The sequence below is a fragment of the Scatophagus argus genome, chromosome 11, assembly GCF_020382885.2.
Source record: "Scatophagus argus isolate fScaArg1 chromosome 11, fScaArg1.pri, whole genome shotgun sequence".
NCBI classification, from domain to species: Eukaryota; Metazoa; Chordata; class Actinopteri; family Scatophagidae; genus Scatophagus; species Scatophagus argus.
This window is the reverse complement of record NC_058503.1, coordinates 12,583,272-12,607,470: the sequence shown is the minus strand read 5'-3', so window position 1 is coordinate 12,607,470 and position 24,199 is coordinate 12,583,272. Positions and strand designations below refer to the sequence as shown.

The window sequence follows — 24,199 nt, the reverse complement described above, 5'->3', positions numbered from 1 at the left end:
GGTGCTGAGGGGAGAGACAGCCCAGAACCACTCAGCATCATCCCTTAAATTTATTCCAAAAGTAAATTTTAGGAATAAATGAGGAAGAAAGGCATTAACTTGTAAAAAATCTGAGAGCAAATACATTTTAATTACATTCTTTGTAGAACACTGAGTTTAGCTTAGGATGCAATTCTTTTACATTACTTTCACTCTTTCTTTGTAAATTTTACATTTAGGACTTATTAGGTGGTCATATCCAGGCATAAAAGAGTATAACCATTTAAATTCAACATCCTGTCATTAAATCAGCATTGGTGAGTTTTTTTTTCCAGTTAGAGATTCTTCTTTTGATAAAAAGAAAACAAATGCCCTCTCTGGTGGCCCGGTGCTCTAGAAAATGTGAGTGATCTCGCAAGTGCCCCTGGAAAAAACATGGTGTAGTGCATTAATGGATGCAGAAAAGGAAAAAGTGCAAAAAATTAATGCGTGATGCTCTAAAGTGGTAAAAGTGGCAAACACGCAATGCAGTGCCATATAAGGTACCCTACATGGTAGAACAGTAGTTTCTCTACCTGCCCATGAGTGTTTTCGTGACAGATGTGTAGATGTGTATTATGCATCATACCATACAGTACTGGTTAATAAAAGTATTTTAAGCTTAAACAGGGTTCAGAACTGTTTCATTATGGATGCATTATGACTTTTGGTGTGCTGGTGCCCCACATGTAGACCAGCAATGCAAACATGAGCTATACAAAGAAACTAATGATAAACAAATAAATATACAATAAATAGTTTCATCTTCCCATAATCAGTGATTACTAAAACTGATTTTTCAAACCAGATGATCAAGAGAAGATGCTTCTCTCTGAGGGCTTTGCGTTAATCTAATGTCAGTTCATCATCAAAAACTTGCTCAGTGTAATACCATAAAACCATTCATACAGATGTTCAATAAGGCACATGCAAAATAAGTTCTTATTATATGCAGCCTGCAGGGGCCTAGCTGACAGGAGCACCTGTTGTGACAAGTTTGTGATAAGCCCCTTTCTTGGCCATGAGCTCATCATGTGTGCCTTGTTCAATGACAGTTCCACGAGACATGACTGCTATGATGTCAGCAGTCTGGATGGTCGACAGCCGGTGAGCAATGACGATGCAGGTTCGGCCTTTTCTAGCCTCATCCAGAGCAGACTGGACTGTCTGCAGGAAGACATAGCTTTGTCAGGAGTCTTAAAGTAACTTCTTAGTGTCTCCTGTAATTTGGTGTTTATCATGAAAAAAGTATATAGAAAGAAATACTGTGCTGTCTGATGTATTACTTTTTCACTCTCTGTGTCCAGGGCAGAGGTAGCTTCATCCAGTAACAGGATCTTGGGGTTTCTGACGATGGCTCGGGCAATGGCGATGCGTTGTTTTTGTCCTCTTGACAGCTGGGAGCCCTGGGCACCGACTTGAGTCTCGTATTTCTTAAAATTTGTAAATGTATTGAGAGTAGTGGAGGAAGCAAAAGGTCACAAGGTCAACAAAGCTGTAAATCTCACACCTCAATAAAGTGCTTTCTGTTATTACCACAATATTAACTTCCTGGATTTATGGCTGTTGTGTTGATGTGCCTGATGTTCCTTTAAAGTCACACTGATGCAGATCATGCATTTATATTTCAACCATTAAGCTGAGAGTTGAGATTTAAAGGTCATACATCATACATCCTGACCACAATTAGCTGTCACTGAGTAGCTGTTCGGGAGCTCTCTATCATGTCATGTGAGCTTCCTCAGCAGATGGAGTCATAGAGTTGACCATTTCGAGGACTTGAAATTGACTCACTTCATCATGGAGACTCACACATGCAGGATCTGTACCTTCCTACCCATCAACACAAATACAGATGTCTTATATGGAATATTATTGTACATGTTTGATTGAGACTGCCAAAAGGTTGAAATTCTATCTGTGTGTAAGGTGCGACTCCGTACTAGGCTGGGATCTTTTCACAGTAAGAGGACAGTGAGCTTTTTCCCTGTGTGTAGTGCTTTTCACTGATGGGGGTCTATCACTGAGATATAAACAGCCTTTTCTCTGCATAGCGCTCTTGTCAACGCATAGAGAAAGTCAAGAACTTACTAATACAAAAAAATCATCAATATCAGAAAAATAACCAGGATATACAATGGCAATACATATAGATATAAAAGTTGTATTTTCACTCACATCGGGTAAAGTCATCACAAAGTCATGAAGGTAGGCCTTCTTGGCAGACTCAATAACCTCTTCCATGCTGACACTGCACGTGTTATCTCCATACTGAATATTCTCCGCTATGCTGCAGTCGAACAACACCGGCTCCTGGGACACTATGCCAATCTGAGATCTTAGGAAGGGTACACTGACTGTATGAGAGGGGCGGCCATCAATCAACTGAAAATAAAAGACGCCATAATTAAGACAGAGTTGATGGCCTTGGAAGAGATTAAACCCATTGTGTGATTTCTGACGTGAAAGTCTACAACAGTCTTCATACCACTTGACCCTCATCGGGGTCATAGAACCTTTCAAGCAGTTGAACACTGGTGCTTTTCCCACAGCCACTGGTCCCAACAAACGCCAAAGTCTGACCAGGCTTCACAGACACAACCAGGTCATTCAACACCTGGATATCTGGCCGAGTTGGATAGGTGAACTTGCAGTGGAGGAACTCTATTTTACCTTTGAAGTTATCCTGAAGATGAATAATTAGGTTCAATCATTTGAAAGTAACATCATGACTAAAGGACATTTTGTTATGTGTGTATCACCAACCCATTTTTCTCCATCTGTGTGGCTCATGCTTATTTTAGGAACTCGGTCCAACAGTTTGAAAAACTGAGCAGCAGCAGTTTTGGCTTTAGCGTAATCTGGAGTGAAGGAGGAAGCTCTACCCAGTGCCGTCCCACTGATTACTACAGCTGAAATCACTCTAGAGAAAAAAAAACATGTTGAGCGCTCAAAACGCATTTTAACAGAGGATCTGAAAAGGCACATTTTCCCATGAAAGAAATAATTTTACCAACCTGAAAACCAACATATACTGTAATCCCTCATTGTTAACCAGATAGCCTCCATATGTAAACGAAGCAGCGTATGCCATGAAGATGACACACTGGGCAAAACCAAAACAGAGCCCATAGATGATGGCTCTCTTCTTGGCAGATTTATACGGGACCTCAAGTTTCTGCTCGTATGATTCCACAAATGAGCTCTCTTTGGCCAAGCCTGCAATTGTCCTGATATTGGCAAGAGCTTCACTGGATACCTATGGCAGAAAGCTAAGTTCTTATACTGCAGCTTTTGGTTTTCCAGAGAAATGTACAAGGCCAGGGTTCTGTGCAGCTTACCTGACCAGCTGCTTCCATGGCTTTTTTGTTTTGATTTTCAAAACCTGTTAGCATTTTGGCTTGGATCATCCCAGACAGCCCGATCAGTGGCAGGAAGCACAAAATGACCAAAGTTAATTTCCAGCTGAAGTAGAAAGCAACGATGAAAGCCGCTCCAATGTTGGTTAACGAGTTAACGATCATGCCAATCTGGGATCCTGTTGCCTGCAGAAGCCACAGCAGTCGCATACCAAATGTTGTTGCAATTGCAATGCCAAACCTATGCTTTTTATGTGCTATACATAACATTAAATATGGACACAGGCCTGTAACCTGTAAATCTGTTACTTACTCCCTGCACCATGGATGCGTCTGTGGCTAATCTGGTGGTCAGCGCTCCAGGGCTGTTTCTGGGGTCATCAAACCAGCCAATCTCCTGTTTCAGCATGGCCTGGAAGCCAACTTTCCTTAGACGGCGGGTCAGCAGCTCCCCAGATTTAGCAAAAGCATATCCCTGGAACATTCGATAAGATGGGTGCATCCTAGATTGTTTTGTTCTGCTTTTTTTCTACATCCAGTTGTACACTCCAAATGTCTTAATTATGTTGGAAATTGCATGCAAACCTGTAAAAACTGGGAAAAGAAACTTGTCACAGCCACAATGCAAAATAGAACACATATCCCATTGATCTGCTCCCTCTGTTCGTTCACATCACCAATGGCAAAAGTCTGTAAATACAAACATCACATTAGTCATATAAGTCACCTACACTTCAACAAACTACATCAGAACATACATCCACTGCAAACAGTGGAGGGATGTAACATACGCAACCTCTTACCCCAAGAATTTGGCTGAACAGGATAGCATAGATGGGGTTGACAGAGCCATTGATAGCAGCTCCCAGTGAGCCCAGCAGCATGTAGGGCCATTCTGGTTGGTTGTACTTGAGGATACGTGCAAATGGGGCAGGCTCTACATGATCGTCTGGATCATCCCCACATGTCTGCTAATGAATGTGCATTGGTGTTTTTAATTTTCAAGGGACAGTTTCGTTATAAAGTAAATGTATTAAGGTGCGTTAAAGAGAACCTCAGTACATCTTTCAATGTGATCTCCAAGCCCTCTGATGTGTCAGGGACAAAACCACTTGATAATTTGCTCTGAGATCTTAGTCGAACAGAGCTCCTACATGAGAAACATGCAGAACATGAAGTTATTTTAGACACGTACAATGATATCTGTTGCTGCATTTTTTGTTTACTGTACCTTTTACTGGATCTGCAGCTAAAACTCCTCACTTTAAAATCAAAGTCGTCAATAGCTTCACTGATCACGTCTAGCAGAGGAAAAATAACAAGTCAGTTGCCACAAGTATTGAATTGTCTGTTGCTCTTTAACAGAGACAGGAAAGACCTTCAAACAATCTATAGGATCATCCACTGTCAACTGCTGAGTGCTTTGAAGTCTGCTGTTTCATCAATTAATCATCTCTTGTGACTCTGGGAGGAATTTGTGAGTACGGGGTTACAAAGTGTACACAGAACATGGACTACAATGCTAGTTTTGCTTTCTGATATTCTCTATAACAAACAATCTTGATTTGTCATAGCAGAAAAAGCATGGGTGTAACTAATAATATCAAAGATGGCTACATTACATGTAGAGTCACCATTTCCAGCACTCTTGTGTTGTTTATACTGGCTCAGTGGTGATGCTCAACAAGACAACATGATGGAATGGGACTGGTGTTAAAGATACCAGCAACACCTATTTATATATTGTTTTTCCTGCTATAACAAGTCAAAATATCTCATACAGGTTTAATCCGACTAAGCCAGATGTTGATGAATTTAAAATTAATTGCCACCATTTTGATAAATAATCATTCAAATCATTTATTAGGCAAACATATCAACTACTATGTGTTTATAAAATTTGGGATTTTGGACTGTTGGTTAGACAAACGAAGACATTCAAAGACGTTGTCTGCACTCTAGGAAAGTCTGATGGACATTTTTCTAGAGAATTATTAATCTTTTCAGACTAGATTTATCTGTAATAATTATAATCAATAGCAGAAGCCCTAATCTCATGATTAGCAGTCAAACATAAATCATACCTTCAGAAGATGTGCCTTGATTCTGCAGGGTGACCAGGGTGAAGTAGACGCCTTGTCTTTCTATTAGTTCGCTGTGTGTTCCCTTCTCCACAGCCTGTCCATGCTCAAAACCGATGATGACATCTGCATTTCGAATTGTGGAAAGACGGTGAGCTATGGAAATTGTCGTCCTGCCCATGCGAACCTGTACGTATACACACATATACATCTTTTTAGGATGTCATTCCACAAAATCTGCTGAAGTTTTTGTAGTCAAAGTGCAGCCAAACATGTAGTCAGTGGGCAGAGATTGGCTCACCTTATCCAGGGCCTCCTGGACGACAGCCTCGCTCTCATTGTCTAAGGCAGATGTTGCCATATCCAGCAGCAGGATCCTGGGGTTTCGGATCAGAGCCCGAGCAATTGCAATCCTCTGCTTCTGTCCTCCGCTCATCTGCCCTCCACCTTCCCCCACCAGAGTATCAAATTTCTGATGGATCAGTGGCAACATGTTAATTTATAAAACAGCTCTGAGTGTGTATGTACTGCAATTCTTATGTATTATCTTTAAATGCGTAGACATACTTGGGGCAGATCCATGATAAAATTATAAGCGTTGGCATCTTTTGTCGCCTGAATGAGGTCTTCCATGGTAACTCCGGGTCGACCAAACCGTATGTTTTCTGCAATGGTTGTAGCAAACAGCACCGGCTCCTGTTCTACAATACCAATGAGCGATCGGAGCCATTGGATGTTTAAAGTGCGAATATCACGGCCGTCTAAAGTCACCTGAGAATGAGTTTTATGGACATGATGTTACACTGAAGCCTTCTGACTTTGCACTGATCTGTCTTGTGTGTCTGTACAGGATCTCAGATTGTTACCATTCCTTCCTCTGGGTCATAAAACCTTTGGATGAGCTGGATTGTGGTACTCTTTCCAGATCCGCTCGGTCCCACGAAAGCAGTCGTTTCTCCTGCTTTGACCTGCATGCTCAGGTCATTTAAAATCTGAAAAAAGTAGAGTGTAGGATGTTGCTGAATTTTGAGAACTGAGAAATGGACATGAAGAAATGTTAGCTGATGAAACTTACCATGACTTCAGGCCGGGACGGGTAGAAGAAAGTGACATTATGGAACTCAATGTCACCTTTTACTACGTCTAATTTGTCACCTTCTTCTGAGAAACAATTAATTTCTGGCTCCTGTGAACATAGCAGCACATAACAGTACTTCACTTTATGCTGATGTCTCTTTCTCTTAAAATATACTGTTTCCAGTCTGTATTATGTATCTGTATCTGCTATAAAGTCTCAGACAGCATCCTGATGTTACCCGGTCGATTGTGTCAAAAATGGTCTTTGCTGCAGCGCGGCCAGAAGCGAAGGCCTCCAGGCAGGGTGAGGCCTGGCCCAGGTTCATAGCTGCCATGAGTACTCCAAAGAATACCTGAAAAAACACGGTAACCACATGGTGAAATAAAGGCTGCTTGCTTTCATATGCAAATATCATAAGACATCAGATCAGAATATAAGATGTTGAAAGCATTTCAGCTTTACATACTTGAATAAGACTACCGGGAGACATCTCCTGGGTGTCGATGACCAACTTAGATCCATACCAAAAGGCCAAAGCGTAACAAAAGAATATTATGCACCACAGGTATCCTTGGAAAACGCCAATGATTGTGCCCTTTTTCACACCCCAGCTCTGAGCTTCAGCAAGGTTTCTGTCATATCTGTATAAATTTCACAGATTATTTATTCTTTTTTTTTTCAAAGCATTGAGTAATGTCTCATCATCAGCTGCAAAGCAGTACATCTTCCTGTGAGAAAATGATCAAATACCTTTCAGTTTCTTTTTCCTCCCCACCAAACGCTGCCACGGTTCTGATGGATGATAGGACCTCGTCAGCCACTGCTCCTGCCTTCGCGTAGGCCTTTAGCTCTCGTCCAGTCAGCCTGGCCACAGCCTTCAGCAAAAAACCCAAAAAAGGAAATCACACAAAAATATCTAAAAAAAAATAAAAAATAAAAAACATAGACTAGTAAGAAATCATGGTATTTTATTTAACTGGCCCCTCACCACGGCCATAAGTCCAGCAGCTAATCCAATAAGTGGGCTCACTGCTATGACCACCAAAGTCAGCTTCCATCCACCAATGAAGCCAACCATGAAGCCAAACACGAATGTAGAGATCCTCTCAATGAAGATGGACACCTGGTCAGCGATGGCATTGTTGATCTTGTTGATGTCACTGCAAAACATCAGAAACACTACTCTGTGTGAAACATTCCTCCACCCCTGATGCACTGATAACCTGAGCTGCAGATAAAGAGCCATGACTCACTCTGATATCCTCGTGTTCAGTTCACCAACAGAGTTGCAGTCAAACCACCCGATCTCCATTTGCATTACCTTTCTGAAATAAGTCTTTCTTATTCTCTGGATTTGTCTTGCAGCCACTGACACCCAAAAGAAAATCTGCAGTGTGAATAATTAGAGTGGTACAAAATTATTTCTTTGAGTCAGACAGAATGTGCCACGCTGTTATGGGCCATAATTATTTAAGTGGGTTTAAAATTAAAGCTGAAAATGGCAATTACAAATCCTTACCTGAAAATAACTAACAAGCAGAACTCCTAATCCAATTCCAACATAGTAATACGCAAACATGGTCATCTGAGCTTGAATGTCCACCCTGCCAAGAGAATAAAATGTGTAACAGCAGCTTTTCACACTAACAGTAAGTCACATCAAAACAAATAACTACTGACTTACCCACAGTACACAGTATTATTTTCATCTGTTTCATATATGGAGCCATTCATCCAATAGATGGTGTTGTTGTTGCATTCCTTGTTGGGATCTTTCAACTCTTGGACTTCACGCTCATAAGCCACAAATGTGTCTGTCATCATGCCGTACACGAGAAGCATGAGCGGCGACGCTGCACCGTGTACGAGAGCACACAAACCCCCCGTCACCATCATCACGGTGTCTTTCCAGGTGGCAAATCGAAACTGCAAAAAGGATCATTTTAAATGTCTGCAATGTCTGCATCTGCAAACTGCACATATACATTTGAGATGATCTCCACTGAATTTATTTGGCAACTACTGTAGGAGTTAAAGTATAATATTTCCCTCTGAAATGTAAATTACATCAAAACTGAAGTACAGTATTTATTTACTTGTACTTGGACTACAGAAAAAATTATCTTCATCTCCCTAAAAAAACAACAACACACATTTACATTAGTTTCTTTTTTTCTTCTTAAATAAAAGAATAAAAAGTCAAAGCTAAATCTCTAAGGACTTGTACTGTAACACTGAACAAGCCTTTTGATGTTTGTTTTAAAGGTATACAGTCCCCATTTTGGATCAAATCCACCTCTTGCTTCTATAATTTGAATTCACTTGTTGTGAGAGACTTTGAACAAAAGAAACAAATCAACGTAAAGTTGTGTAAAACATACTGAGTTACTCACCAGCTGAAAGTATCCAACACTTTGTGCTTTTCTATTCCTCTTCTCATCTCTGTAAAACATTTAAACAAAAAGTAAGCTCCAGGAATATTCCACTACAAGTATATCGCGGTCTGAAAGCATATTGTGGAAAATGTCCTGCTATACAAACTTACCCACTCTCAACATCTGTGAGAAAGAGGGGGAAGTATAATTAGTGTCAACCATGATTTATTTTGCTTTTTAAAAATTAATTTTAATTTTTAATTCACTCTTGTTTTTAATAAAAATACTTCACTCACCTCTTTCAGCCTCAGCTGATGTAGTTGTAAATTTGATTGATTTCTTCATGTCTGCTGCTGTGATGCAGGCAGGTGTGTCCTCACTTGGAGAGAAAGTCTAACTTATAATTCTAATCAGTTGGATCCGTGCAGTTAAAATGAGTATCAGTTCAAAATAAGATTAACAGAGCAAAGTATTCAAACTCAAAACAAAAACAGTACATGTAGACTTCTACAAAGTAAGTTCCCAAAACATCTGTCCATAGCTTTGACAGCAGTAAAATAAGTCAACATTTACCCAGCGGTTTGATGGTTACTGATGCTAATAACTGTGTATTTAACATTAACGCAGCACAGAATTTTATGTTGGAAGAAAATCAAAATGTAGGAGACTGTACCTGGACTTCTCATGAATATCTGATTTCTTCAGAGACTGAGCAGCACCGCTGAGGCTCATCGTAGTAAATTCCTGTCTTCTTCTCAGGTAACCTCTGCCTGTTCTTTCCCATTATCTACCTCTCCATTGGACTGATAAGGGTTGTGTCAGCATTATGACCTTTGCTAGAGTGCCTTGAAAAGGCTAAACAAAGTTACTGCGCATGGACCGCTATTGCTGTAGTTATCTTCAAAAACAAACCAAGTGAGATTCTTAAAAGACTGAATTTACAAACTTTGTATGGCTACAGAAATCCTCTGTGTATGAATGTGTTAGCATGTTATCATAAGTTATTGTAAAACGGGTTCAATGACCATGAGACCATTAGTTATGGTCGGATGCTGTGTCTGTACATACATAATCCAATCAAAAGTCATGAATAATAAAAGTCTGGTCCTTATCTGTCATTAGCAGTCATTCACTTTATGACACCTTAATAAATTAATACGTTTTACGAGGTTACTCATATTTACAAGACTGCATCAGCAAAACAGTTGCTGTCCAGGAAAAGTGAATTATATTTATACATTTTATTTCACCAGTTTAAAGTTAGTCCAGATAGTTTCTAAACATACTATATTGAATTTTGTGTGTCATTTGTCTCCATCACTGTCATTCTTTACCACCCAGCAGTGTGGAGTTTCCTTATTTCACAAATTTCCTTATTTATATAACATAAGACACAATAATAGTAATCAAGCAGATGTTTGGGGGGTTAATGCCCGCTGGGACAAGCAGCAGGGAGGAATTTGCTCCTTCTTTACAGCCAGTTATTATTCATAAATCAGGTGATTGATAATACGACAGGAAGGAGGGGCGCCAGTCAAAGACACGCTGCGATAACAGTGTGAAAAACGACTGCTCTGCTCAGGGTGCTTGCTCTTTATCCAAACAAAAGTTTTTTTCAGTTTTTCAATCAGTTTTTTCAAAACTGATATTTTATTTCCCCAAGACCTTGACTTTATGTACTTTTACTTGTACTTGCGTGCCTACTTTTTTGGTTGAGATTGTACCTTTTGTGTTTGGTCGAAAAGTTCATTTTGATAAATGTATGAATGAATGCATAATTTGCAGTTAATTATGTTTTACTGACAGAAACGTTTTCAAAACATATGAAAATCACAAAAAGTGCACGGGTATCACATCTTCCTTTCCATCCTTAACAACTAAAATTACCTTATCTTTGTTGCACAGTGCATGGAGAGACCCAAAAGCGAGACCTGGAAAACAGTTCAGTTGTAAGTGGCTTTATTTTCTTTAAACAACAGAGAAAGGACGTCTTCAGTGATTCTGGGGCCTCAGGAAACATGGAGCGGGCAGGCAGGCAGGCAGAGCAAGGCTGGAAACAGGTGGCTGGCAGAAGTGGCTGACTCACAATTGGCCCACAGGCGACGATCTGCAGCAGAAAAGACAATTCTTTAGCAAAAAAGACAATCGCCAGCAGGCCAAGGTTGGCACAACAAGGTAAACTGAACAACCTGGCAGAGAGTAGACTGCAGATATTTGGGTATTTGTACTGCTGGAGATGATAAGTGGCTGCATCTCAGGTGAGCAGGCAGATTGGCAGCTGTAGTTGATTGGCAGCCACACCCAGAACACAGACAGACAAGACAAACAAGAACCACAAGAAACAAATAACAGGGAGAAAACAGCTGACACATGGGGGACCATCTTCTCATTTCAACTCAACAAAAGTGCATACATTTCACCAACCGCATGTGTTTAGAACAAAAAAAAAATTGCAAATGGAAAATAGTTATCTAATTTCTAATTTAATTTAACTTCAAATCCGGTTTCTTCTGGATATCATTAAGCCCATGTTCCTTTTCTTTGGCAGCCTTCTTCATCGTATTTGACTGGTCCATAAGTCTCCATGAATTAAGTATTTATACTAATCCACAAGGTGGAACTAGAGACCACAATATAGTTGCACTGCTGAATCAAACTTCGTTTCTTGCGTTCGTTAAATGCAGAAACTAAACACATCTTAATTAATTTTATAACAGTGTTGAAATAGGGCATCACGTTGTCATGTCACGTCATGATTTCACACACAATCTGGGAAAGAGTGTAGCTGGGTGAGCCTTCTTTGTACACACTTGGTGGTAGTGTTACTGTAATTTAAAATAAAAATATTTCTAATCAAACCAATCACCACAAATGAAATGAAATCGTGTGGCAAAAGGGGAGGCTTTATATCACTGAGCAAGACTGTTCTCTGTGCAAAAACAGTATTTAGTAATGAACTAGCAACTGAAACAGGTGTTACTATAAAGTTAACTACAGCTAACATGATCACAGTCTCATAGAGAGTGAGACATGTTACACCAGAGAACCATAATAAACGAGCTATGAACATGTCTTCTACAGTGTATTAACGTGACTTTACGAACCATCTCACCTGGACTATTAGCAGCTCTTGCCATAAAAAAGCCGCACAATGGGTGTGACCTTAATGCACTGGCAGCCAGAGCACTTGCGATTCCAAACCGGCGGTCAAGCCAGCCTCCCCAAATGTTTTCGAGTGCCTCAGTATATGAGACACTATGGTAATAGCGAGTTCGAACCGATTTCGCAATAAAAGCAGTGTCCGGGAAACTAGGCAAAGTTAAATCAAGATAAATAAAAGTTAAATCAAGATAAATAAAATATTTAACAAAAGGATAAAATTAGTCAAAATATCGTCAAATTTGTTCTCTGAATTCAGAGTGCAATTAAAAGGAAACGCTCAATTGCCAGAGACCACTACTGTGTAGATGGCTAACCAGTGCTGCCTCTCCCATGCTGGCAATATCAAGGTTTTTAGCACAGATTCGGCAATACACTTTTGTGTTGGAATTGGGGTCCGGTGCGATCTAGTTTTTAAATTTTGGGTGCTACAGCCATAAATTTGAAAACCCACAATGACCCATTTGTGCTGACAGCACTGGCCAGCTATGTGTTAAACGCGGGAAGTCTAGTCAGGCTGTTGTCGCGCGTTTTATTGACCCATGCACAGGAACTAAGCAGGCTTTTTTGTTTGTTTGTTTGTTTTATACATGACATGTATTATTGCATGTATTGTTACCATGTGATTTTCTGTGTGCTGGTGATAAATAAACTTCACACTACCTGCGAATCAGAATTATACTTATGAAAATTAAATCCATAACATTACCTTCTGCTGAACTACTTGTATCAGGTTAGAGATTACAATAAGTATAGCATTTGCGGATATTTCTGGTCAAAACAATAAACAGGGCATGAAAGGATGTTTTTCACAGTAATTCATTTGAAGCAATGAAATTCTTTTGACCCCCACCCACAGACAAATGCATTACATTTTCGCTCTAGGTTATGTCTGATCTGTGCTTTTGAGTATATTTACATTAAAGTATTGAGTTAATCAATAAAAGAAAATTAATGACATCGGTCTTTCACTGTTGAAGCCCAAACGATGTTGAAGGTAGTCATAATCTAGGCCTCCAAGTGAACTTCCCCTCTCCTGTTTGGTAAAGTAACAAATTTTACCAATTCATAACAAGGTTACCATATGCAGGTCTGTGTACAAACTACTGTAACTGCCTTTGCATTTACATGACACTACTAAAATTAATCTGATCCAGGCTTTTTTTTTCTGCTACTGTTAGTTTACTATATGACCAGGACCAAGTCATGGCAGGCTACAGATGGCATCGTCCGCTGTTTTTCTTATATAGCCAATTTCAATTTTTCGGTCTTCACATAGGTTACATTACACAGGTTAGTTATTGTTTCAGATTAATATATATATATATATATATAACAAGTTTATAATCTTTATATAATGTGTCACAAATGTAATTGCAGTTTAGATGTGAAATTACACACATATATAAAATTAATATGATTTGCTTTAAAATTACAGAGAAAAGAAATGACCCAAAAAATGCCTTAATAGTGTGATATGATACATATACATATGCCAAAAACCATTTTTTAAGAGCTAAATATGATATTCTCCCCCCGCTGATGTAAAGAGAGTAGTTTTATTCTTAACAGGAAAATACAGCTATAAGACTTAAATCCCCTGTAATATCCCATCACGATGAACATTTCTTGAGTAAGCAGAGACTCAGAACACACTAAAACAGGTAAAGGCTGTTGGCAACAAATTATGACTCATGCACTTAAGACAATGTGTGCTTTTTTTATGAACAATGTGAACATGCATTAAATCAGTAAGCACTTTTAGCAAGTTACATCATGTTGGCAAAGTACAGCCGGTACAGCATGAAAACTGTTATAAATATAGAAGATATAGAAATATAGTGTTATATTTCAAGTTTCTTACACTTCATAGGACTGTAGTGGTGCTTGATTTCAATGTTAATGATTGATTTCTGTTATATTTTCCATTTGGTTTGGGAAATCACAAAAGAGCAAAGAAGAAAATTCATGGCTCTTTTAGTTATGTAACACGGAGAACTGCCCAGTCCACATTACATAAATTGGAGTCTGAGGCATGATATCAATGCCAAAGGGAGAGGACCTTCGTTTTCAGACTCTTTTGGCTCCCGCCATGAGATTGCGTGAGGTGTGCAGTTGGATGACTAATGATGTGTGGACATGCATGTGCTTGTAACATATAGGCAAGCTCTTCCATGTAACAGTAAGCCAGAAACTGTATGTGTGTGTGTGTGTGTGTGTGTGTGTGTGTCTGTTCCTCTCTTGTCTGGAATAAAAAGTAAACCGGTGGAGTGAGTTTACCCCCGATCACGTCCCCAACGAACCAACGTTCAACTGAAAGTCTGTTTGCATAATGATGATGAGGCTCACTGTTGCTGTCTACTCTGTCTCTCTCACTCATCCACTCCCTCCACATTTTTCTCGCTTTTCCTTCTGAAAGGGCTGCAACGTTTCCCTTTTATCCCCATCTAACTTACCTTCCAGTTTCCTTCTGTTTTAACGGTGTCTGTGTTTTCCTAAATGCTTCCTTTCTCTCCCTCTGAGTTTTATTTGAAAATCTGAAATCACTGTATGGGCCTGCTGAAAGCGAAGGGAGAGGAGAGAAGCACATAATGAAGGTACAGAGAAGAAAAAAGAAAGATGGGAGATAAAAGTGGCAGATAAACACACAGGAGGAAAGGAGGATGAAAAGAAGAAAATAAGAAGGCGGCGCCATTTATTCATTTCATAGTAGTGCAGAACAAACAATTAAAATTTTTAATCTGATTAATCACAGGGTTGCTGTGGATTAATTTCAATTAACCACGATTAAATATCACTCATTTCTAATCTATATTAACTGCATTTCATTTTGCATAAGCAAACAGACTCAAGAAAGAAGGGAATATATACGCACTTAACATGTTTATTAAACACCTTTCATAGTACGTTTTAAGAAAATACAGTACACGTAAACAAACACTTCACTTTCAGACAGCTGCTAAGACAAACTAACTTCTCTGGGGGCCATTGTTGTGGTCCTTGAGACAATCCTGAGCAGTTTCTTTACTGTGACGGGCCACAGCAGGGGCTCGCGAGCCAGATGTGGCTCTTTTGATGGCTCGCGGATAGCCCTCATAGCGAACCGGCTTTCTAGTCGCCATGGAAACGGTAAACAGTCACCGTCGCACGCTACGGTGGATCTACAGTCCGGTCCGAGTCTATCTATCTTTCTATTTTGCTGTCCAAGGTGACGGTCGATGTGCGCATGCGCAAAAAGCCAGGCAGTAAAATTCCCTTCTTTTAATCTACTAGTCAGCTAGCTAATTGCATTGCTTTTGACGAGGAATTCGCCTTTGTGGAGAGAGCAGGCTACGCAGTGTGTCTAATATGCAATGATAAAATTGCATCCATGAAACGGTCAGGACAGGGGGACAGGGGGACAAGAGCGACTGTGCAGAGTGCAAGCTAGTCAGCAGCAACTCCGTGTTTGGACCCAACAAGGTGACTTTATTTCGGCTAGCCTTTGCTGGTGCTTTAGCCATTGTGAGAAGCGGAAAGCCATTCACAGATGGGGAGTATGCCAAAACATTCATGCTTATTACGACTTATAGTACTTTAAAAGTGCTCCCGACCCCTGGGCTACAGTGTTCAGCCTGGAGGGATGCTGATGGGAGGAGCCGTTGCCATGGGGATGCGGGGGGTGAGGAGGAGGGGGCTCTCACGTCTGACTAATGTTGTTCACTTCATCTGTCAGTGGGGTTCACGCTGTGGCCCATCGTTAAATCTGTTTGTCTGACATTATCCCGCAGTGTCCACCACACGGCGCTCTTCCATCACACTAAATAATATACACCGGAAGAGTTTCCAGGAAGTTACAGTTAAAAAAAAAAAAGGAAAGGAGAATATTAGGTGGAGAAGGACAGCAGATTTTGTTGCTCCCCTCCACCATCTCCTTTGTATGTTTGTTCCGGTGGCTTACGTCCTGCTGCTCTGAAACCTGTAAGGACCGCACGAAATTTCATGTAAGTTTTTAATGTTTTTGCGGTCTCCGAGAAGACCTTTAACCGGTTCAGCCCGGGACAAGATCAGCTCGAACAAACTTTACAACAAAACTAAGACAAAAGACATCTTGAAATAGTCTAGTATGAACGTAGACTCAGAAAACCAGCAAATGTTCTCTGTTGAAGGTTTTTGTGGCTTTTTCCTTTAAAAACGGCTTAAACGATTAATCGATGATTAATTATCTACGGACGTGATTAAAGCTCAGAGTTGCATGCACCATCTCCAAAGTGCTCTGTAATAGTTAGATCAGAAGATAATATACTCAAGCTGACATAACAGTCTCATCTTAAGGTTCATTCAAAACCTGTTTTGATTTTAGCAGCTGATAGAGTTTGTCCCGTTGTCAGACACGGAGTAAAAGTAGCTGTTTTTACACTTTTGGACTAAAGTCAGTCCGCTGAGGGAGTCCATGTGGCTCAATTTTAAGCTCCAGAACTGTGAGATTGTTTTGTCAGCCATATGGTTTGCTGTATGTTGCCCAATACAGGAAGTGAGGCTCAGCTTTGAATGAATAAAGAAAATAAAACAAGGAGGAGTGTATCAGTTTATCACAACCATCTCAAATTGTGACTTATCAGTGTGTCAGTCTAGAGGTAACTACTCAACCACACAATAACTAAAGCACTGAAAAAGTCACCCTTTGGGTGCAGTTTTGGGTTTGATTTGGATTCTGTTGTTTGCTTTCAGTTTTTAAAAGTAAATGTGAGGTGGTACGTGATAGACCGTGTGTCTTTTCTTTACAATGCTAAGTGTATGCAATGAGTGATTTCTTCCAGAGATGATCAAAAAAAAACCAATCATCCTGTAAACAGTATCATAACAATGTGTTTTTGTTTTGTTTTTTTTATTGCCTTAGAAAAATGTTCCTGTATGTCCTCGGGCTGGTGGCTCTTTGGTTCGTCTATCGCTGGTACAGGGAAAGCAAAAGAGTGCCCAACCAGGGAGATAAATATGTCTACATCACCGGCTGTGACAGTGGGTTTGGTAATACCCTCGCCAGACACCTGGACCAGCTGGGCTACCGTGTGATTGCTGGCTGTTACACTGAGAAAGGCGAGGATGAGCTGAAGAAGAGCACCTCAGATCGACTGACGACCGTTCACCTGGATGTCTCCGACCACGAAAGTGTCCGCTCAGCAGCAGCTCTCATCAAGACAGTGGTTGGAAAGAAGGGTGAGGGACACGGCGTTATTAACACTTGATTATTGGTTATCTCTTCATTTGTGTTACGCTAATCTGTACAATCTAATCTGTACTTGAAACAGCCAAGACATAACCTGTTCATTAGTGAGTTTTAGAGGTGCTAGCAGGAAGATTTTGTCACCTCCAGACAGAGCCGGTCTAGCTGGTTCCCTCTGTTTCCGGGTGTTATGCTAAGCTAAGCTAACCAGCTGCTGGCTGTATAGCCTCGTACTGTATGTACCATGCAGACGTGACAGTGGTAGTATTCTCGTCCAACCGGCACCCCAAAAGAGAAAGATGAGAAGACTGACACCACTCTCATACCTTTCTGATTAACATATAGCCACAGCCAGTTAGCGTAGCTTAGCACAAACACTGGGAACAGGATGAACGAGCTAGTCTGGCTCTGTCAGCAGAAAAAAAAGAGTCTGCCAGCACCTTCAATATTAAACATGACATACTGTATCCTGTTTGATTAATATGTTCAAAAATCAAAGCGTAAATATTATAATTAGTGGTTTTGCAGGAAATGATGTGCCACTGTTGAAGATTAATCTGTGATCATATTAACTGGTGGGAATCACCGGTTGATGTTTGTTTGTGGTGACTGCATATGCATCTCATCTTGTCTTTCATCTTCACTTCCTGTTTTCATCATTTCATTCTTTCCTACACTAACCATGATCACAGGTTAATCTGAAGCACTGGATTATTGCTTTGCTGGGCACACTCACGTCCTGGTGGGTGTCTTGTTGACACATGACACTATGACAGTCACGATTGTCCGTCCGTGTAGATTCTCGGTCATCCAGGCCATCTTGCGTAGAAGAGCTTAAGTTGGGGCAACTGGACTTCAGTTTAAAAGCAAAGACATTTCACCTCTCATCCAAAAGGCTTCTTCAGGGTTTCTTTTCATCTCCTTGTTTTTATTTTCCTGTCTTTGCTCCAGGCCTGTGGGCTGTCGTGAACAATGCCGGAGTCTCCCTGCCTTCTGGTCCCACTGACTGGCTCACTATAGAGGACTACAAACCCATGTTATCTGTCAATCTGTGCGGCGTAATCGACGTCACGCTGAGCGTCCTCCCTCTCATCAAGACGTCCAGAGGCAGAGTGGTGAACGTCGCAAGCGTGTTTGGGCGAATCAGCCCGTTTGGTGGGCCTTACTGCATCTCCAAGTATGGAGTGGAGGCCTTCAATGACAGTCTGCGGTGAGACGAGCTGTGAACTCTTCACGCTGTGCATACATTGTTATTAACATGAGCGTCGCCCTGACTTGACAGCAGCAACCCTGTTTGTGTTACAGTTTAAACATGGCGCCATTTGGAATCAAGGTGGCCTGCATTGAGCCCGGTTTCTTCAAAACGAATGTGACTGATGTAGTGTCGGTGAAAAATAACCTGAGGATGCTCTGGGAGAGACAGCCTCAGGATATAAAGGACAGCTACGGGCATCATTTCTTTGAGTCTTGTGAGTTATTGCAAACCTAGAGGGGATGATCTGGTTTTTCAATGAATACTTTAGTGTGTGTTTCATTGTAATTAATTATTTGACAGTGCAGCAGTTGAACCGTGTCTGTATTTTACCTTTAATTCCTTTCCTTCTTTCATCAGAACTAGTCAGGACCCACTAATTAGGGCTGTGTGCTTCTCTTTCAGCTCTTGAGATGCTGGATGAAAGGTTCAGGCTGTTGTCAGACGGGGACCTGATGAAGGTGGTCGGCTGCATGGAGCACGCCATCTCTGCCGTTCATCCTCGCACTCGCTACTCTCCTGGATGGGACGCAAAGTTCCTGTGGTTGCCTCTGTCGTACATGCCGACCTGCATCTCGGACAGATTTTTCATTACATTTACCCCCAGTTTAAAAGCATCTTAATTCGACATAAATTCTGTTACATGAGTTATTAGAGAAAATCTTTGGGCTAATTTGTTACCATCAGCACTACAATATAAATTTTTTTTGTACTGGAAAACATGTTTGCCTCTTCGCTGTGTCTTTGTCCAGGACCCCTACATTATCATGCTTACTCTATTGATTAATGTAAATACATCTCGGGTAATTTTCCACAGAATTGGCCTTTGCTTCTGAAGTCATAGATGTTTAACCTTATGTCACACCTTCACAAGCTTGTAAATCTTTTGTTCTTGAAGAATTTAGGCTCTTCTGTTTCCGTTTTAAATCTGCTCTTCAGATTTGTAAATTATTTCCCTTCAGTATCAGGATCCAGAGAATTCAGTCCAGATCCGGTCTGTTCTCTGCCTTTGTAACCTTTGGGCTGATATGTTGTGTTTTCAGAGTGTGATTTGAGGTAAAAGGGGAATGTGATTATCAATAGCAGGGGCCATGTAATCTGGTGAAGTCTATTGCACAACCCCATGCTGTCGAAACATTTAGCCCGGCTGTTAAAATCACTGTGGACCTTGACTCTGTAGATACACTCATACATACAGCTTCACCTGAAGAGTCTACAGTATTCAGTGAGCACGTGAGGAAGACACATCTTCATCTAAACAACTGTAGCCATGGTACGTTTGCATTGTTATTATGCTTTTTCACTTAAACTAGCGTTAATAAGCTCTGATGGTCATTAAACAACTGGATTTTAGCTTCATTGTGTTTAATTTTTTGAAGCAAAAAAAATAAGGCACTAAGTGAAGAAGTCAGTATTTTTTGCACAAGGCAGCTTGCTGCCACCTGGAGGTCAAGAAGAAAAAAAAGAATTTGTTGTTTTAAAGGATTAGTTCACTAAAAACACACACAGACATAAATGGCTGGATGTCCAGGTCTCCAGACCTCCACTGCTAAGGAGGTGAACTGGGATTTGAAAGCATCAAAAGATGTAATCAGGAAACATCTGTATTGAAATTGTTTGAGGACTGCAATGTTCAGCAGAATTAAAGTTTGTTGTTATATGTTATTATTGTTGTTATGCATTCATGTGTCAGTCGTATTTTACAGTTAGTTGAGGTGGAGCTAATTTTAACTGCTGTTCCATAGTTTAATATTTAACATATAAGCTGATCTTGTGTATTGTTTACAAAATTATAAACTGATAAGTAACTGGTTCGAACAGCGGTCTGATAAATGTAGTTATTAGGTTTCCTTCTGAAAATTGGAGTAGTGGAGGTTTAAAGTACAATAAAAGGAGTGCTGAGTACCTGAAAACTGTGCTGAAGTAGTTTAAAAAATGAAACTTCAACAAACTAAACTCTCGATCCATCACATCTAAAGCTAAATGACACTTTTCGTTATTACATATGTGACTGTATAAGTGGTTCGTGTTTATTTAGTTGATTTGGGGTTAAAAGGCCTCAATTGTTGGAATATGTATACAAAACTAGATATGCAAACCCTGCTTTTAGTTAAATATTGACCCTATTGTGGCATTCTGGTTAAACACACATATTTAGGAATATTCATTTTGACACACGTGTTTGTCTTGTTTTCTATGTCTTCATTAAGGAAAGAGGTGTGCGTTCAAGTTCAAACAGTGAATCAAGTTGTTCTTTAATGTCCTCAAGATTTCATCTGATGATCTGTGTTAGTCATGCATATCCTCAAGTAAATGTGCAATTAATCACATTATCGCTAACCAGCTGACACGTGACGACTGTGGGCCCTTTGGGTTCCTCTGTGGGAGGCAGGTTCACGCTTTGTCTGCTTGGTAATTCAGCCTTAATTAAGTCTGATTAATCCCATTAAGGATTAGTTTAAATGAGGACAAGGTGGGAGTAAAACGGAGGTAAAAGGTTTTTCAGTGTTAATCTTCCAACCCAAGAAATGCGTCTCATGTTTCCCCCCCTCAGGTGTCAGCTGACAGTCTATGGTCATATTTATTAGAGGTAAGTTGATTTCTCTGTGTTTGCGCTACATTCACTTCTGTTTTTACCTTTTAAGAGAGAATATGTAGTATATATCTCAAACAAAGAGGCATGAAAAATGTGTCTTTTAGGATTTACAGAAGTTAAAGCTGTGGATTTTGTGTTTTAGGTAATCCTGTCACATCTTGCCCTAACCTGTGCTTTACTTGTGGCTGCTGTCGCTGCCGTCCGCTGGTACATTAGAGACTCCTACAAGGTCGACGGCTTCCACCAGAAGCACGTGTTCATCACAGGCTGTGACAGCGGCTTCGGGAATCTGCTGGCCAGGCAGCTGGATGGAAAAGGTTTCCGCGTCATAGCAGCATGTCTGACAGAGAAAGGTGCAGCAGATTTGGCAGCAGCAACCTCCCCCAGACTGAAGACCCTCCTGCTGAATGTTACAGACGGCGCGAGCATCAGGGGAGCGGTGGAGATGGTGAGCAGAGAGGTCGGCGAGCGAGGTGAGCTGGGTGGACGGCAGGGGGTACGAGCTGATAGGGTGCCAGTCAGAGTGAGGCACTGGATGAGATAAAGGCAACCTGGGCCATCCCATCATCAACTCATCATCCTCCTACTGATGTGCTCTTTTTTTTTGCAAAGAGAGGGGAGAAAATGCTTACCTCATATGCTACAATTTTTAAAGCCGGCAGGAACCCGCAAACATAAATCTGAAGTTTAAAGAAAAAAATGTTAATCATCACCAGAGTGAAAACTTTCTAGAAGCTTTTCAGACTCTTCTGCCTGACTCTTCTGCCTGTGGATCAGTTAGGTTGAGTAGTGAACATAAACTTCTCAAACCACGCAGTATGTACAACTATACAGCAATACTAATATCCACTAATACTGTGCGATATTTTGTCATTTTAATGCTGTATCGGTAAGTGCCAATCCGTCATCATCATCATCATCATCATCAGAGAAAAAATAACAAATATATTTTGTAGATGTATCGAATTCATTTTCTGAATGGAAAGTCAGTCTCATTTGTTAATTATTAAATAATTATGAGCTGAGAATATGACTAAATCCATCAGCAGCATGTGTATAAGGGATGGGACATGAGTACAGAATTTAAAAAAACATGTCATGGAACCAAACTGATCGACCCATAATCAATTCTTTGATGATCAATTGATCATTTTACAAATAAAAATGCAAACAGCTCTCTGGTTCCAGCTTCTGCAGTGTGAGGTTTGAATGCTTTCTCTGTCATAAATGAGAGTATGTGGTGAATCTCTTTGAATAAAACAAATCATTTGAAAATGTTATCTTCCTCTGGGACACGATTCACTGAAAACAATGAGCAGATTAATCAATAGTAAAAATCATAATTGGCCGCAAGCTCAATGTACAAACAGAGACAGAGACCACGTGTGCAAAGATATCAGAGACTGGAGATTAGGGCAGCACAATCAGTGGTTTGAATAACTGGAGAGAAGGTACATGTGCAAACTACATGCACTCAAGAAGACCTCTTTAATTCTTTAATCTTCATTTAGGCAGAGCAGCTAAACAAGCTGATGTCAGCTAGCAACTCGTTTCTTCCCTCTGCAGGTCTGTGGGGTCTGGTGAACAATGCTGGCAGGTCCACACCCATCGGTCCAACAGAATGGATGCAGCTGGAGGATTTCACAAAGGTTCTGGATGTGAATCTGATCGGACTTATTGACGTGACCCTCCAGTTTCTGCCGCTGCTGAAGAAGGCCCAGGGCAGGGTGGTTAATGTGGCCAGTTTTCTGGGCAGACTGTCTCTCACTGGTGGAGGATACTGCCTGTCCAAATATGGAGTGGAAGCCTTCTCCGACTCCCTCAGGTAGTGGGAACAGAACACATTTATCACATACGCTGTTAATATTTGAACATACGGTAAAACGGTTATCAAAAACAACAGGAAAAAAAACCCACGAGTCAAATTTGCTGCTGTCACTAAAACGTCCTGTGAGAGAAATAAACAATCATAATGCAATAAAGACCTCTTCTACATGTTTTTGCCACCTCTAGAGAAGGAAAACCTTCATCCTGACTGCAGCTGATTAAATTCGCAATGTAAAGTACTCTGAGTCCACCAAGATGATCTGTGACAAGCAAAAACCATTTAAATGTACATAAGGTTTTTGTTTTTCATAGTGACTGCCAGGAACAAGGACAATAAACATCTCTTAGATACATCCAGTCAGTCTTTATCACAGTTTATATTATTTATATTATTATTAAATTAAATTTAATTAATACATTATCAGATTATTGACATTAATGCTTTTTACTGTAGCTGCAATGAGGTGTAGCTAGTTTTAATTACTAGTTTTCAATGCAAAATATAAACTTTAGAATGAAATGGAAAGTAGCGCAAAATGGTAATACACAAGTCAAGTACAAGTTGTATTTCAGCACACTATTTGAGTAAATATGTGAGGTTACTTCCACACCTGCGTTCAGTTGCAAAGCACTTAAAATAATCTAATTAATCATCTGCAAATTAGAACGAAAAATTGCATTTAAAGATGATCCGCTTGTTGTGTCCAGGAGGAACATGCAACCTTTTGGCATCAAAGTGAGCATTATTGAGCCTGGTTTCTTTAAGACAGCTGTTACCCGGCTGGATCTCATCGACGCTGACCTCAGGAGGCTGTGGGGTCGCCTCCCACAGGATGTCAAAGACAGCTATGGACCCACATACTTTGATGACTGTGAGTGAAAGTGGACGTCATTGTTCAGCAGCTGTCAAGTGAGAATACTCCAAATGACTTTTCTCCTTTGTTTTTCCCCATCAGATGTGAAAGCTCAAGACTTCTCCATGGGCATCTTGTGTAGTCCGGATATCTCCAAGGTGACCAGGTGTATGGAGCACGCGCTGACAGCTCGCTTCCCGCGCACACGCTATACTGCAGGCTGGGACGCCAAGCTTTTCTGGATCCCTCTGTCCTACCTCCCCTCGTTTGTGTCAGACTTTGTCGTAGGGGTGCTTCTTCCATCACCTAAAGGTGACAGAAACTAAACCACTGCCGCCGTGACACGGGTGGGTTTTTTCTGTCTGAAGTATATATGTGTATATATGCGTGGCAAGTG

The 24,199-nt window shown here is 40.6% G+C and overlaps 3 protein-coding genes across 7 annotated transcripts; 2 read left to right on the top strand and 1 right to left on the bottom strand.

Moving 5' to 3' along the window:
- Positions 1-109: 109 nt before the first annotated feature.
- abcb11a (ATP-binding cassette, sub-family B (MDR/TAP), member 11a) lies at positions 110-12,131 on the bottom strand. 5 transcript variants are annotated; one of them, XM_046404778.1, is made up of 31 exons: positions 11,101-12,130; positions 10,998-11,018; positions 10,799-10,842; positions 9,208-9,290; positions 9,082-9,094; positions 8,930-8,978; positions 8,221-8,462; positions 8,056-8,140; positions 7,790-7,923; positions 7,525-7,696; positions 7,287-7,411; positions 7,003-7,177; positions 6,775-6,888; positions 6,534-6,644; positions 6,325-6,450; positions 6,026-6,229; positions 5,760-5,930; positions 5,462-5,645; positions 4,783-4,791; positions 4,609-4,678; positions 4,440-4,527; positions 4,181-4,348; positions 3,963-4,067; positions 3,691-3,852; positions 3,360-3,563; positions 3,036-3,277; positions 2,785-2,941; positions 2,507-2,704; positions 2,197-2,403; positions 1,305-1,451; positions 110-1,185 (listed from the first exon to the last, which is right to left on the bottom strand). In XM_046404778.1, exons 1-31 carry the CDS (start codon positions 11,299-11,301, stop codon positions 985-987), a joined length of 4,212 nt encoding a protein of 1,403 aa, XP_046260734.1. In that variant the 5' UTR covers positions 11,302-12,130; the 3' UTR covers positions 110-984. The 5 variants fall into 5 exon arrangements, with proteins under 5 accessions (XP_046260734.1, XP_046260732.1, XP_046260731.1 ...); XM_046404776.1 differs by lacking the exons at positions 110-1,185; positions 1,305-1,451; positions 2,197-2,403; ... (8 more) ...; positions 4,609-4,678; positions 4,783-4,791 and adding an exon at positions 9,585-9,714 and having other exon boundaries at positions 5,430-5,645; positions 11,101-11,152; XM_046404775.1 differs by lacking the exons at positions 110-1,185; positions 1,305-1,451; positions 2,197-2,403; ... (8 more) ...; positions 4,609-4,678; positions 4,783-4,791 and adding an exon at positions 9,585-9,714 and having other exon boundaries at positions 5,430-5,645; positions 10,799-11,018; positions 11,101-12,131.
- A 3,764-nt stretch (positions 12,132-15,895) lies between these two features.
- On the top strand, positions 15,896-20,190 carry dhrs9 (dehydrogenase/reductase (SDR family) member 9). Its single transcript, XM_046404940.1, has 5 exons — positions 15,896-16,053; positions 16,950-17,266; positions 18,225-18,483; positions 18,579-18,742; positions 18,931-20,190. The coding sequence occupies exons 2-5, from the start codon at positions 16,954-16,956 to the stop codon at positions 19,146-19,148; spliced, it is 954 nt and encodes a 317-aa protein (XP_046260896.1). The 5' UTR covers positions 15,896-16,053; positions 16,950-16,953; the 3' UTR covers positions 19,149-20,190.
- On the top strand, positions 19,693-24,166 carry rdh1 (retinol dehydrogenase 1). Its single transcript, XM_046404939.1, has 6 exons — positions 19,693-19,798; positions 21,080-21,115; positions 21,264-21,594; positions 22,688-22,946; positions 23,657-23,820; positions 23,905-24,166. The coding sequence occupies exons 1-6, from the start codon at positions 19,796-19,798 to the stop codon at positions 24,126-24,128; spliced, it is 1,017 nt and encodes a 338-aa protein (XP_046260895.1). The 5' UTR covers positions 19,693-19,795; the 3' UTR covers positions 24,129-24,166.
- Positions 24,167-24,199: the final 33 nt, after the last annotated feature.